Source organism: Mirounga angustirostris, unplaced genomic scaffold, assembly GCF_029215605.1.
Source record: "Mirounga angustirostris isolate CCGP_5_RB_7025 unplaced genomic scaffold, mMirAng1.0.hap1 SCAF_15, whole genome shotgun sequence".
Classification (NCBI taxonomy): Eukaryota; Metazoa; Chordata; class Mammalia; order Carnivora; family Phocidae; genus Mirounga; species Mirounga angustirostris.
Window position 1 is genome coordinate 80,494,137 of NW_026991723.1, and position 16,082 is coordinate 80,510,218.

Below are 16,082 nucleotides of genomic sequence, written 5' to 3' on the forward strand. Positions count from 1 at the left end.
TATAACTGTGTACTATGGACATTTTGAACTTGATAAAACACTCAAAATGGTTAAACAAACTTGAAAGTTTTCATAAAGCTTCCCCATAAACTCCCCTTTGTGTGTGGGTTTGAAAATTATCAAAACATGGACTACATGTAGAGGTTCCTTTTGACCTTAACACAGAAATTTACCACAATGTGTCATGACTGTGGAATTCATGGCCAGGATTTTAAGGTATTTTTCCCTGGACTTAAAAAGATCTATTCTGAACAAGGGTAAGGATCGCAGCTAAATATCATCTGGGCTGCTCTTTATCCCTGCAGTTGATCATGCACAGTGCTTCTAAGATGATCTCTCTTGAGCACCATTTTCAGGACACTTCTTGTATACTGATTCTCTGCCGCTCTGGGATCAGATTCCTCAATCCTCTCTTCCTGGGGCAGCTCCTACATGAGACAACTGGCATCCACTCTTCCTTGTGTGGTGCCAGGATTTTTCATCACTCAAGCTCAACCAGGAGAAATAAAATAAAAAGCATCTGTCCACACCCTCTAGTATTTTCTGACAGAAAAAGTGCATTTGAGCTGGACACTCTCCTTCATTCCCTTCCAGACTCCTTATACCACTAGGCCAGTTTATTTGCTATCTCACTTCTTAGTCCTTCCTGCTGCCATTGGAAAACTCGTGCTATTTCTTAATAGGAAGTTCTTCACTATTTTGTAAAACTCTGTGTCTATTCCTTTAATTGAAACCTATTCTATTCCAGAAAAGGATCACTGTCAGCCATGACTCTTACCTCCATTTGGTCTGCCTTCTGAGCCCATGTGTCATTTGCCCCACCGTATCGTTTGTTTGGTTTGTACTCTAAGTGTGGTTTTGTCCTGTAGTATCTACCCAGTGTGTATGTCTGTTCCTACACTCACATCTTGGGTTCCAGAGGAAAAGACACACAGCTTTAGGGCAAGTCAGCTTCCCATCCACTTCCCTGCGGCATTCCATGTGACTCTCCCCGCCCTCAGTCAGGCTGTCTGGGAGGCCATTCTCTGCATTTCTCCTGCTGCTGACAGCATGCTTCTCTCTCCCTGCATCAGGGCTTCAGCCGCAGCCCAGCCCAGGGTTCCCTCACTGCATACTCCTTCACTTCCACCACAGTGGGGTTCACGGTTACACATTTCCCTTCCATCCTTGGTCCTGTCCCTTCAGTAAATCTGCAGGGACTCCCTACCACCTGCCACGTGAAGTCTTCACTTCCAGGTCTGGTGATTCAAGTCTGTGGCCCTAGCCTAACTTTCAAATCTTACTTACCTCTCTGTTCCCAGGGATGCCTCTGCCCTGGAATCAGGTTGCTTTCTTCATGTCCGATCCCTTTCACCTCGAACTGCTGTCTGTTGCTCCTTTCCAGCAACCCGCCCATGTCTTCTCCACTGCTCTCAATCCTACTCATTGTTCCAGGCCCAGTTCAAATCTCACCTCTACCTTGACGGGTCCCTTAGCCTCCCTGATCTCTTTTCTGGACTACGGGAGTTTACCGTCTATATCAGTAGTTATCAACCACAGTCTTGGCATACTCTGATGTTTCACAAGTAATCCACTATAAAATAGTCAGACGTTAAAGTTTGTGAAAGGTTTATGATTTGTGTAGGCTATAAAGCATTCAAAGTTATCCGTATACATTCCTCTTTTTTACTTGTGTTCTGGTAAGGGTTTTTAGCTTCTAGGGTTTGTTAGTAGGAAAACAAGTGCTGCAGCCTACAGGGAAGGGCCATGGGTAATATACCTACTGTTAATAGGTGGGCAGTTATTTCCCCACAATAATTTTGTAGGGTTGTGACACAAACTGGGTAAGACCATGGGAGCTTGTTGCACGTAGGCATGTCATCTGTTACACATCACTGGTAAAGTGTTGATAACTGCTGATCCTTATCTCATGGTTTAACACTATTTTTCACATGTGCTAGTATGTTACTAACCTCAGTTTCTTAAGTGTAAGTGCCCAGATTGTAATTCTTTATCTTGAATTGTACAAATCAAAAATCTCATATGTAATACTCAATTAATATTCAATCAATTCATAGTGATTGATTGATGCTCTCTAAGAAAGAAACCACGAAGTATATATTTAAAGGATTTAGTTCAAAATCATAACTTGCTGAAAGTGAATTTTCATGAGCATTTTACATATATCTATTGCAGAGGTATAGATTTACAATGTTATACTTATAGAAGATGTTCAGGAACCATTTACCCAACATTGAATGAGTTAGTGTGGTGTTAGGGCAGGGTTATGGAACAATGTATCTTACCCTAAAGATGAATTAAATTATTACATAAATAAATAACATACTTACTATGTAAGTTAAGACAGTTTCTCTTTTGGCTGGTTTCAAGTCGTCATTCAGTGAGTAAACTCTAACCTTTACTGTAAGAACAATTGATATCATCAAAACCTCTGCTAAACACAGGGTATTTTGATTTTTTACAATAATCATCCTTAAAGGAGATGAGTATGATTTTTAAAAAATCATATCACAAAAATTCATACTTAAAGGAGAGAAAAAGTTAGTTTACAGACATATATATTACTAAAGATTATTTTCCTTTAAAGAGAACCCTCTTGGATTCCTTTAAAGAGCTACTTTTCCTGGTGAATTTAAAGTACAGTCCACTTTATTAAAATATATTTCCATACAACTTTTTGGGAACATACATTAGACCATTGTTTATTGAGAATTTCATTGTAGCAAAACAGTGATCTCTCCCATATGGTTATATGGGAGCATACTATATTGTCTCATATTAGAGTTGTAGATTTTTTTTTTTAAGATTTTATTTATTTGACAGAGAGAGACACAGCGAGAGAGGGAACACAAGCAGGGGGAGTGGGAGAGGGAGAAGCAGGCTCCCCACCAAGCAGGGAGCCCGATGCGGGGCTCGATTCCAGAACCCTGGGATCATGACCCAAGCCGAAGGCAGACGCCCAACGACTGAGCCACCCAGGTGCCCCTAGAGTTGTAGATTTTAATGGAAAATTAGATAGTTTGATTTTGACATTATACACTCTTGCACATATAAAAACCAAAAAGTCCCCAAAGTATCCCTTATTGTAGCTAAAGGCAGCTTTGAATTGTATGGTTTTGTTAGATTCATTGAGCCAGATCCTTTAATTGTTCCATCATTGTTAAATGAGTAATGGCAAGAGCTCAAGAAAAATTAGTTCTTTTCATTTGTTTCTGTCCATTAAGAGATCCCTGCCTTTTAAACAATTGCATCTGCTAGAATTGAACTCTTAGCTGCTTGAGACATGCTGTTCTAGTTCCTTCCAATATGAAATATTGTAATTTCTCTGATGTTCATTTACTGAGGCTCAAATCATTTCATGGCCAAAACTTTACTCACAAAATAAAACTGAACTGGAGCCATAAGCCCTTTAAAGGGTCAGTACTATGTAAAGCTCTACATGAGAAGTCACATTAAACTCTCCAAAATTGGTTTCACTAAGACCATAAGGTCAAAGCAAAATGTTCAGTAAATCCCCCATACACACATACACACTCTGCTGTCCCCCCCTTCTCCCACCTTGCGTCCTCCCTCCTATATTCCTCTCCCACCTTGCGTCCTCCCTCCTATATTCTTCTGCCACCTTGCGTCCTCCCTCCTATATTCTTCTCCCACCTTGCGTCCTCCCTCCTATATTCTTCTCCCACCTTGTGTCCTCCCTCCTATATTCTTCTCCCATCTTGTGTCCTCCACCTTCCGTCCTCCCTCCTATATTCTTCTCCCACCTTGTGTGCTCCCTCCTATATTATGGACATACCCAGTTCATCCCTGAGCATCACTGGGAGGCTGCCAGAGGCAGTATATCACAAAAAAGTAAGAGCTCATGCCCTGGAGTTCAAAACTTTGGTTTCACTCCTACGACTACCACTTCCTAGTGGCCCTGGAATGGGATACTAAATCCCTCTAAATCTTAGTTCTCTCATCTTAAAACAGAAACGCTAGTATCTGCTTTATAGTGTTATGAGAACTAAATGAGACAAAGCTTTTATGTAGCCTGGCACATAATAACTACTCAATAAATGCTTATTATTTTTATTTTAGTATTATTATTTCTATGCCTACTACTTATCTAATTTCTAACCCAGTTTGTGTTTAGACTAGAATTAATCTTGTCTTCATAGCAACAGTGTATCAGAGGCAAGATCAATCTAATTCTTTAGTACCAAAGATATGGCTTATTAGGTTTTAAAAAACTTATTAATGTCTTCTATGTACAGGCACTATGCTGCACTTGGAGATATGGCGGTGAGACAGATCAGGCATGGAAGTCTTCCAATGGAGGGGAGGAGAGAGTGAACACATGATCACACAAGTGTATGTACAATTCCAGGGTGGGGAGCATTACAAAGAGCACTGCCCGGCTTCCTGAGAGCATAGAAGAAGGAGAGTTGAAACCATCAGAGAGGTCAGAGAAGGCTGCCCTCTAGGGATGACATGTTAGGGTTGCATAGGTATTAATAAGGCAAAGTGGAGGGGTGGGGGGGCGGGGAATGGATGTACCGGGCAGAGATATACAGGTCTTCATATGGGGGGGGCGGGGGGGGGGGGAAGAGTGTGAGAAAGCAAATAGAAAGAGGTCATTTGGTCTGGTTTCCACAGATGAAGGGGAGCATGGTGACTGAGAAAGCTGGAGGGGAAGGCAGGACACAGGCTGCATGGCATTGAAGGATTTTGGTCAATATGCTAAATTCCTTACCCTACAAAGCCTTGAAGATTTAAACCTTTATCCTAAAGATGCTTATACTAAAAATCCCTCAAGGATCTGCAGATTAAATGTGTGGATTAGGATATTAGAGCTATAAATAGCAAGATTTAATCAATTTCTAAGAGAACTACTTTTAAGTAATTTTTTTTTTCTTCTGTGTAAATAAGGCTTTGTGCTATTCCACAGATTAAACAGTAATGGAAAACACTTTCCTAGTGCTTACTCTGTTCTGGGCACTGTTTTAAATGCTTTACCCATATGAATTCAGCTACCTCTCACAACAATTCAGTGAGGTAAATTCTATTATCTCTATTCTGCCCTTTTTCCCACTAACAGAGGAACCATGACTATGAAGCCATGTTCTATTAGAAATTTTCTTAGGTAGATTCCCCTTAGAAAATTAATATCTATATATTTCTGTGATCTAGTTTATTCTTTGCTGAAATATCTGATCCCCTAGGGTTGGATTTATTTTCTGAATTTGAAGAATAGCTCCAAAGTCAAAGGAATTTTTTTTATGAACATGGCTCTATAATAAATTATTTTCCCACTGTCAAAACTATATTTGCAATTACGTCTTACACTTGTTTAATAAATAAGATATAACACAACATTTCACAATTTTTAAAAAGCTTTTTTCTTCATAAAAATAACTAATGGGGCAGATAATATAATTGTAGATTTTGCAGTTTCCATATGAACTTAAAATTTATGTTTAAGTTTAAATTATGTATTTAGCAATTTCCATATAACTTTTAAATTAAAATGGTATTTATAAATGTAAAAGTCATTAGGAGTTGAGACTCTTTAAGCAAGTTGGAAACTTGTCTGCACTTAATTTCAAGTGTTAAAAAATCTCTACAATATGGCAATCACCCCCTCTCCACCAGAGGAAGCAGCATCTTATACCATACCTGACTGTTGTGGAGTGTAGATAGGTTTGTCTGTATGAATGAAGAGAAATCCATTGTCATAGGTTATTGGCACTTTTTTTGATCTTGAAAAATGCCTCGATACAACTTCCAAATATACATGTGAAACTGGGTTTTGTCCTCCAGACAATTGTTTGGGTTGTATCTGTTAAAAAAAAAAAATGACAGAATAGAGTATAACTTAGGTTATAAAACATGTTGATTATCTAAATACCACTGTCACCTCACTAAAACACGCAAAAAAAGAGCATATGTATTTAACCATTTAAAAAGTAGTAGAGACAGAATAGTGAATACATTTTACCCAAAGCCTGTCAGTGTCAAATATCATAGTAAAAATTTAGCTTTAAGCAATTAAAAGTCTTTTGGTTTCCATGTTTCCTAAATTTTATATGTATTTAGTAAAATTACTACCACAGAAGCTTCTTTTTTTTTTTTTTAAGATTTTATTTATTTATTTGATGGAGAGAGAGACAGCGAGAGAGGGAACACAAGCAGGGGGAGTGGGAGAGGGAGAAGCAGGCTTCCCGCCGAGCAGGGAGCCCAATGTGGGACTCGATCCCAGGACCTGGGATCATGACCTGAGCCGAAGGCAGACGCTTAATGACTGAGCCACCCAGGCGCCCCTACCACAGAAGCTTCTTAACAAACTTTCACTTGGTCAGCACTTGATTAATATGCTGTCCACTCCCTCAGTTCAACATCCTGACTGATGCTCAGGACACATTGTACTATATCTCTATCCCTCTGCTCCCACCCATTGAGCTGCATGCTTTCTCATTTGGTGTATGTAATTGTAATTATCCACTTTACATTGCATGATATGCAAATATAATACATAAAGAGTAAATAAAAGAAAGAAGAGTGTTTTTATGAAAACTCAGGCTTTGGACACATGGGATAAAAGTAAATCACTAAAACCAACTGCTGTGGAATCAAACGTGAGAGCACTGTCAAAGTTTGGAAGACAGACAGTAACAGCCTATAAAGATTCTGCACTCAGACTGCCTTGCAAGTGTCTTTAAGCTCCGTCTCCACTTTAAAGGAACAGAAACTGTAAGCAAAGATGATTTGTTAAAGGTATGACATGTAATAAATAAGATTTGACACTCGAACCGGGGGACCCATGCTTAAAGACCTTGGCATGACATCAAACAATTGGCAAACAAAGATACATTATAATGTTAAGATAAAATTAAATGCTGAAGATATGCATGCAGTTTTATGAATCTCTAGTTAATCTTTCAATTAACTGAGTCTGCACGAGTCATGAGAACTTTCTATGATGATGAAAACATTCTATATCTATGTTGTCAACATGGTACTTGCCAGTCACATGTGGCTATTTGAGCACTTGGAATGGGACTATTGTGACTCATGAACTGAATTTTTTATTATAGTTAAATTTGATTGATCTAAATTTAAAGGTAACAGCCACACTAAACAGCTTAGTGACATCAGATAAGAGTGTCCACTGAAATTAATTGGGCAATTAATTTTAATTCTTAATAAATCTAGTAAGTGGAAGTATTTAAGAAATTCAAGCGTTTACAATCAAGAACATTAATGAAAAATTCTTACATTTGGTTAGAACATATTTAGATCAGTGTTTCTCAAACTTGAGTAATACACAGACCTCTTTTAAAGGATAAAATGTTCTGGAGGACTCTCAGTGCTGACTTCTTATTATTTATAATATAATAAAAATTTATTTTTATTACAATGGTACTTAAATATGTACAAACCTAAGACTGGGTGTAATCTTCTTATGCTTATGAGTTTTACATAATTATAAAATCAAAACAAATATACAAAATAAATTCAAAATACTAAATATCAATATAATTCTAATCTTAAGCTGTTTTAAAATTTAAATTTTAAATTTCTTTTTAAAGAGCTCACTTTAAAGAAACACTGATCTAGGGGTGCCAGGGTGGCTCAGTCAGTTAAGCAGCTGCCTTCGGCTCATGTCATGATCCCAGGGTCCTGAGATCGAGCCCTGCATTGGGCTCCCTGCTCAGCAGAGAGCCTGCTTCTCCCTCTCCCTCTGCCTGATGCTCTGCCTACTTGTGCTCTCTCCTACCTCTCTGTCAAATAAATAAATAAAATCTTTAAAAATAAAAATAAACACTGGTCTAAATTAACCTCAGAGCCCCTTCCAATTCTAGTAGTCTTTGATTTTCTCATTTTTTATTTTTGAATTTTTATCAGACTTTAAAACAATATTTTGAGTATGAAAGTAATTTTTAGTTAGAATTTTAAATAAGAAATGAGTTGCAAGGGCGCCTGGGTGGCTCAGATGGTTAAGCGTCTGCCTTCGGCTCAGGTCATGATCCCAGGGTCCTGGGATCGAGTCCCACATCGGGCTCCCGGCTCTGCGGGGAGCCTGCTTCTCCCTCTGACCCTCTCCCCTCTCATGCTGTTTCTCTCTCGCTCGCTCTCTAAAAAATAAATAAAATCTTAGAAATGAGTTGCAAGTGCTTCTCTAACCAAGGTACACTACGATATCTAAATAGAAGGAAAAGTTATTTGATCCATATTGTTCTTTGTATTAACTACAGGTTTCCAATGAGAGCTATTCAGTTTAGTAATCAATAATTTTATTAGCTTTGGAAGCTATAATTGATGAATATCAGAGTTTAATTGGGTTTTTGTAGGCAATGCATTACAGATCAAGATGCATATTCATATTTTTCTATTTTATGTAATGATAATTTTCACAGTAAACAAGTATTTTCAATTCATTTCCAAATATGTACATTAGTACAATTTTATTTTCCAATACAAACATCATAATTTACATGCATTGCACAAAAAGCAGATACGACTCTCCAATTTAGAATTTTCTGTTTCATCCATGTGATTATTGGTGACTGACATCGCTTAGTAATCACACAGTGGTGGGTGATACAAATGGCCCAAATCTCTACGTTATCAACATTCAAACCTGGTACACATTTTATTGAGAATATCCTGTATGTATAAAGAAAATGAAGAATAAATACATACTGTTAAGACTGCAGAGTTTTGGAATTTATTTTCTGAGGATAAAGTAACATGGCCTGAAGAGTAACTAAATTTTTTATCAGGATAACTTTTAATAGAGATGGTGGCATCAAATTCGTCAGTATAGCCATAAACTTGAATTACAATATTTTCAGATGCTCCGACACGGAATACTTTTGGGGCTGAAATGACATACCTGTTGAAACAGGAAAAGAGTAGGACCAATATCTTGAGGTGATGTATTTCATTATATTCTTAATTTTTTCATCTCACTTGAGAGACTCAAATAGGCACATTTTCTCAACTTAAAAATGATTATTTTTAAATCAAAGTTTATAAGTGATCTGTGATAATTTCAACATAGTTTCCAAAAAGAAGTAGCTTAGAATTAAGACTTGAGAAACAGAACTGGAGATTTAGTTAACATTTAGAAATAATAACATTTTCCCTGAGCTACTGCAGCAGAGAAAGACTTTTAAAAAGCTGTTGACTGGAACATGTAAATAGGGTCAATATTTTTGCTCAATGAAGAAAAAGGCAACAAAGACACCAGTGCTTATGGGGCGCCTAGGTGGCTCAGTTGGTTAAGCGACTGCCTTCGGCTCAGGTCATGATCCTGGAGTCCCGGGATCGAGTCCTGCATCGGGCTCCCTGCTCGGCAGGGAGTCTGCTTCTCCCTCTGACCCTCCCCACTCTCATGTGCTCTCTCTCATTCTCTCTCTCTCAAATAAATAAATAAAATCTTAAAAAAAAAAAAAAGACACCAGTGCTTGAATTGCAACTCTGTCATCTACTGGCTGAGTGACCATGGTAAAGTCACTCACACTTTCTAAGACCAAAATAACTGACTTGTGAAAATATCACCTTCCTGACCAGCTTGCAGTGAGGAGGAAATGAGAATGTGTATATGAAAACACTTAGCATGCTTTGTACTCAATAAATGTTAAGATTCATTAATTTCACTAAATTAGTTAAAAAGAAGTAATCTTAGAAGTATTGTGTTATACCATGAGTGGATAAAGAAAAGGATACGGTAAGAGTGAGCTGGGGGAATGCATTTAGAAATGGAAGGAGGGATGGAGGTCTTTGAAGAATAGTAACAATCATACAACAATGATGATACTAAGTGAATATTATCACCATAGGAGAGGCTGCATTGGCACTCTATATACAACTCTTTTAATTTTTACAACAAGCCAATGGTGTAGATACTGATATTATTCCTATTTTGCAAGTGAAAAGAGGATAATTTGACCATGGTCACACGGCTTGTAAGTGAATGAGGCAGAACTTTATAGTCACATCTTTCTCTCAGTCGTTAACGTGTATAATTGAGGTCAAGATTAGAAGCTATGTTCACAACCACAGGCTATTTCCAGTTTTATTTTTCATGTGGTTTATACAAGAATGGAAGTGAATTTATATAAGTCTTTGAAGTAACATTTTTAAAATGTGTGTATTTTCAATGTTTTATGAAAAGAAAACTTAGAATATAAACTAGGCTATTAATTAAATATCATGAAAGTATCTAATTTGAACAGTGAGAGCTACATGTGCTCTTACAGAGGAAGAGAGAAGTGCGCTTCAACACAAAAGGTCATAGTGACTAATTCAAGTGGCCGAACAGGCCTGGAGGCCACCTGCCACCGCACCTGGCAGAATTCTTACAGGCCCCTGCCAACATTACGACATTTAAAGAGCCAACGAGTCTCTAGTAACCATAAAATTAATTTGGAAGCAATTACATCCTTTTAAAACATCTGTCAGTCTCCTACATGATAACTAACTTGGAATCACTTATAGACAAATGATAAAAGAGAGAAAAGAATCTCCAGACTTCCAACCATCATCTGAATTCCTCAAATGCTTACCCAGGAACAGTAGAAAATGAGAAAAGTTAAGCTCTGCTGATAATAAGGCACATTTCCTGAAATCTTACCCTGTGCGAGGCACTGTTCTAAGGACTATATATATATAAACTCACTGTGTGGCTACAAACACTCTGTGAGAAATGTCTTGTTATTACTCCCATTTCACAGATGAAGAAACTGATAATGAACTTGCCCAAGGTCACACAGTTAAGTTATAGAATTGGGAACTCAACCCAAGCAGCCTGTTTCCGGAATTAACAATTTCAATTGCTATACTAAACTGGATTTAGCAAGAGTTTCGCAATCTGAAAAATCTAGGGGAAAAAAAGCTCTTTTAGTTTTGGCATTCTTGCAAATTTTATCTTTTTCAGTTTCATATTGTTTTAATTTTGAATTGTCTATGTGGTGGTGGCAGTGATAAAACATAAAATATTCATTATTTAGAAGTCTCTAAAAGATGGCTTTGGAATCATACAGATTTTGGTCTTTACTGGTTTATCAGGACCACAATCTATTCATATAAAAAAATCATATTTAAAAAATATATCACATTTTTCTTATTTTCTTTCAATAGTTTAAGAGGATCAGGCCACTGAGCTTGCAGAGAGGCAACAATATTATCTTGCCCTCTACCTGGAATGTTCTTTCCCCAGATATTTGCATAGTTTGCTTTCGCCTCACGTCCTTCAAATTCTGTTTGAGCATCACCTCCTTAAAGAACCTTTCCTCTCTACACTTTTGGGTAATGACCCCATCATTTCCTTATCCTCTGATTCTCCTTTATTTTTTTCCTCCTTGCATAATAACCACTCGACCTTATTTATTCCTTCATTCATTGGTTCATTCACCCATCCATGATTTGCTTCTCCCACCAGAATGCAAGCTTTATACCATCTACTGTATCCCTAGTGCCTATCACATGGTAGGTGCTCAATAAATTTTTGTTGAATCAATCAGTCAATCAAGTTAATTAAATTGGTTGCCATGCTGTAAATGGTACATTCTCGCTTTTTTTTTTCAGAGAAAGAGAGGAGATGCTTATTAAGGGCCAGTACAGTGTCGTGGAAAGAATTCAAAATCAGGGGACCCGGGTGCTAGTCCTAGTTCTACCACTGATTTGAACTCGCTAATCTCAATCTCTCTTGAACTTCTGCCACTTGTCTTTTAAAAAGGGTTATACAAGAACTATTTGGGGAATGGGGTGATTGTGGCCATGTGAGAAAATCAGATTAGGGGTGGGAGAGTGTTATAAATTTATGATATCCTGAGTATATATTTATATTTTACATATTTGTATATATATATACAAATGAAAAATGAAATTTTTCAAATGAAATGACAAATGAAAAAATGAATTGAAGTGGTAAAAAAGAGTCTTTAATAAAAGCCCTGCTTTTGTCTCCCTCCAGTAGCATGATCTTTGGCAAGTCACTTTCCCCTCTGTCTGGACTTATTTGTGAAATGAGTAGATTCAATTAGATACTCTCCAGTTCCTTCTCAATAATAAATGTTATCTCTAGATACAAAATCAGTATTTTTAAGACATACCTTAAAATGCACAATATTCCAGTAATAACACTGAAATTTGTGAAGAATTCATAAATTTAGAAATAATTACAATCGTTTTTTCAAATCACAGTATTAGAACTGACCCCAAAGTAACACTTGCTTTACTATGTGCAGTACCTGGAACATACAAAGAAAAAACTATGTACCAAATACAAATAAGCAATCAATGGCAAGAAAGTTTATCATTTTGAGTTTATTTTGCGCTTTTTGGAAGAGGAATTCCAACAATCACTTAGGTAAACTTTTATAAATAATAATCCCATAAAGCTGCCGTATTGGTAGCCACTCATCACATCAAGATGCTTCCATGACTTTCTCATTCAGAGATGAGACTATTCACTTGGTGTTCTAGGAAGTAGAAAGTTATTTTCAAATTAACACGGTCTGTTAAATTTTCCACTCCTCTCACCTAAGATACACTGAAAAATGAAGATGGGTTCTTTTACTTACGTTTGTTCCTGTCCCCAACTTGTACCGAGGAATATTAAAAAACAGAGTGTGCCCCAAAGGCCCATGGCTGGAGTTCGCAGTAAACCATGGGTATAACCTTCTTGAAGATTACTCTCCTTTTATGTAAACTGAGCTTGAAGAATTTGGGTAAGTTAGTTTACTGGTTAATGATTAATGTCAGAAAGAGGGACTACTAAGGAGGAAAACTAAAATCAGAACTGAAACACCCTTTCATGTCCAGATGTAAAGGTAGGAGATATTTTATAGGGATTTACACCTAGAGGTTTATTTTGCTTAATACAAATAAGGATATTCTAACATGGGACTTTGGCACTACAGTGAATGGCTCAAAGCTAGGAGCGAGTCAATCTCGTTGCCTTTGGCCTTTCCCCTCTTATCAGGACAATCATTCTGATGTATCTGTGAGCATACCTCGGGTAGATGCACTCTGATACTGACAGAGACCTACTTGGATTCAGTTTCAAAAGGAGGTGATTTTCGGACGGGTCTGGTTTAGACAGGGCTCGTGAGGTGGTCTTTCTAGAGAAATCCTGAGCAGGAGTGTCCGTGGCACTGGAAATGGCCTAAGGATGAGATGGATCTGCAAAGAAGCTCTGTAGAATGGTGCCTTCGTCACCCCAGTCTAGAGAAGAAGCTGAACATTAGGTAGAGGAAAGGTTGCGAGAGGCAATGAAAATGCCATGTGGAGGACCTGGCAGCATTCTCTAGGAGATAACCAAGCAAATACTTTCATATTTAGTAGGGAGTGGATATCCTCCAATATCTATTAATTCATATGACACAAATTCAAAATTTACATTCATTCTGATGGAGTGTATCTTTTTAAAAAAATAAACTCATGTTTATACCTTTCAATGAAGATTTTAATAATTTTAATATGAGAACCAAAGAAAAACAAAGCTTCCTATAATAAATCTAGTAACTAGAGGATGAAATAAAATTTTGTCTTTGAGATTTTTATGTTTTATGTTCACTGGAAAAATTTTTACATACGACCTTCCTTTTATTTGTACTCATTTCTACCTTACTACATAATAGGTACTCTATTTTATTTTATTATTATTATTTTTAAAGATTTTATTTATTTATTTGACAGAGAGAGACACAGCGAGAGAGGGAACATAAGCAGGGCGAGTGGGAGAGGGAGAAGCAGGCGTCCCGCGGAGCAGGGGGCCCGAAGTGGGGCTCGATCCCAGGACTCTGAGATCATGACCTGAGTCGAAGGCAGACACTTAACAACTGAGCCCCCCAGGCGCCCCTATTTTATTATTTTTAAAGATTTATTTATTTTTTTGAGAGTGAGCAAGAGGGAGAGAGAGAATCTCAAGCAGACTCTGAACTGAGCACAGAGCCTGACTCGGGGCTCAATCCCAGGACCCTGAGATCAGATTAGGCACTCTATTTTAAAGTAACAAAACAGATTTCTCTAAACATTTTTCTATAATTCAGATGTTTTATGGTCACATGGCATTCCTTGCTTTGAATTAATAAGGTTTTACTTTACCAACACTTTAGTATTAAACTCATTAGAAAAAAGTCACACAAAGGAAAATTTGATACACAAATTTCACTAATGATATTTCTTGCAAATGTTATTGAAATGATAAAAATCTGCCACAATTGTCTGACAATCTAGCCCATTTGTTTCAAAAGGGAATCTGTAAAATGATTAAACTGGGTTGCGAAAGATGGATCAAGTTAAAACAAAGTCCTTTTGCCATCATTTTCGGGAAAGGATACTTTGGAGAAAGCAAGAATACTCAAATCATCATGGATATTTGTATTTTAAGTGCAAGGAAGTTTGCTTGTATTATAGAGTCAATATTGATAAATGATATTTGCAAACCACTGGCATGTTTTCCTGGTAGAAAACATATTTTAAAATAAGGGATCTTGGGGCACCTGGGTGGCTCAGTTGGTTAAGCATCCAACTCTTGACTTTGGCTCAGGTCATGATCTCAGGGTCATGAGATGGAGCCCCGTGTAGGGCTCTGCACTGAGTGTGGAGCCTGCTTCTCTCCCTCCCTCTCACTCTGCTTCTCTGTCCACCCCCCCACCCCCCCGCCATGTGCTCTGTCTCTTAAAATATAATAAAATAAAATAAATAATGGATCTCAAAGGTCCTCAATAAAACCAAAATTCAATTCATGTTCAAGTGTTTAAACTTTTTATCTGCCTTTTAAACATGACTCAGAGGTGGATTCTTCTTCACATTTTAAAATGTTGTCTTTTGAGGGAGTCTTTGGCTTTTATGCAAATATGAATCTCTAAAGGAAGAGAATCCAGGTCTGGCAGAAACTTTGGTGGTCACCTGATCTTCCTGCTAATGCCACATCAATTCTGCCCTCAGGACAGAGCCCAAATGACTCCACTTAGTTCATAAGGCCCTTCCTGATCTGGGTCCTACTTGATTCTCCAGCCAAGTAGCCTAATTACTTATTATTCCCCGAAGTCACCATGGCATGAAGGTGTTCCTGCCAGGGGAATAAACAGTCAAATGCTATTATTATTATTCTTAACCTATGTATACCCTCAATTTGGTACGTCAGGAGAATTATGGGCTATATATGGCTTACTGCTTCCAGTACTGCAGAATGCAGCCTACTCCGTCTATTTAAGTGCTCGACCGTAACACCCGCGTGAGACGGAATATTGGGGTACAAACTACATCTAATTGGGGACCTCCTAAATAAATATCTCTCATGAGTCACTTGTCTTCCTATATATTTAAATGGATTTCAAAAACATTCAGCTACAATAGTTTACTGAAACAAAGTCTTACCAAAAATTCCAATGTGTAAAATAGAGTAGAGGTGCTCCAGGTGAAGCAGAAAGGGGTGACCCTGCTGTCTGCCTGTCTCCCCCACGTTCACCCCTAGGTAGCCCTCCAGGAGGCTCAGTGGGAACTCTGGGGTCCCTGGACACGTGGCTTAAAAACTATCGACTTAAAGCACCAAACAACCTCTTCCAAGTGTTCTTGTTTCACTTGGTCCGTTCCTGTTACTTCCACCAACATCTCCAAGTCCAGCTTGAAATTGGTTTTTCAGCTGATCAAGCTAAAGGATTAGTTTTTTAGTTGATCAAGCCAAAGGAGAAGCCAATCTCTTTTCTCCTTATGCCCAAGAGCCACTGCTTTAGCTGCAAATTCAAGCCCTCTCCCAAGTGACTTGGGCTGTCAACACCAAATCCTCTATAAGTCCCTTGTTCCTTCACAATCCCTTACTTGTATCCAATATCCCAGACCCTGGTATCCCAACATTGCTCAGAAATTCACCACAGACTGCAAGAGGCCTGGGAGAGGATAATGGAAAAGTGAAAACTCTAGGTGTTTACCCCAGAAAACTTTCACACATTTGCCCAAAGAGACCAGTACAGGAATGGTCTTTGTAGCATGATTTGTAATAGCAAAATTTGGCAGCAACCTAGAACAAGAGAGAATAAATTACTGCATTTTCATGCAATGGAAAACAATGTTGGCTGATAAAAACA

At 37.8% G+C, this 16,082-nt stretch overlaps 1 protein-coding gene across 1 annotated transcript in view; it reads right to left on the reverse strand.

The window, feature by feature from the left end:
• C5 (complement C5) overlaps positions 1 to 12,734 on the reverse strand; it is a 115,843-nt gene extending 103,109 nt beyond the window's left edge. The window contains exons 1-4 of the mRNA XM_064579704.1: positions 12,573 to 12,734; positions 8,686 to 8,878; positions 5,659 to 5,821; positions 2,331 to 2,401 (exon numbers count right to left, since the gene is read on the reverse strand). Of these exons, the coding sequence (XP_064435774.1) occupies positions 2,331 to 2,401; positions 5,659 to 5,821; positions 8,686 to 8,878; positions 12,573 to 12,637 (492 nt within the window). The 5' untranslated portion in view covers positions 12,638 to 12,734. The remainder of the gene's footprint in view (positions 1 to 2,330; positions 2,402 to 5,658; positions 5,822 to 8,685; positions 8,879 to 12,572) is intronic.
• Positions 12,735 to 16,082: the final 3,348 nt, after the last annotated feature.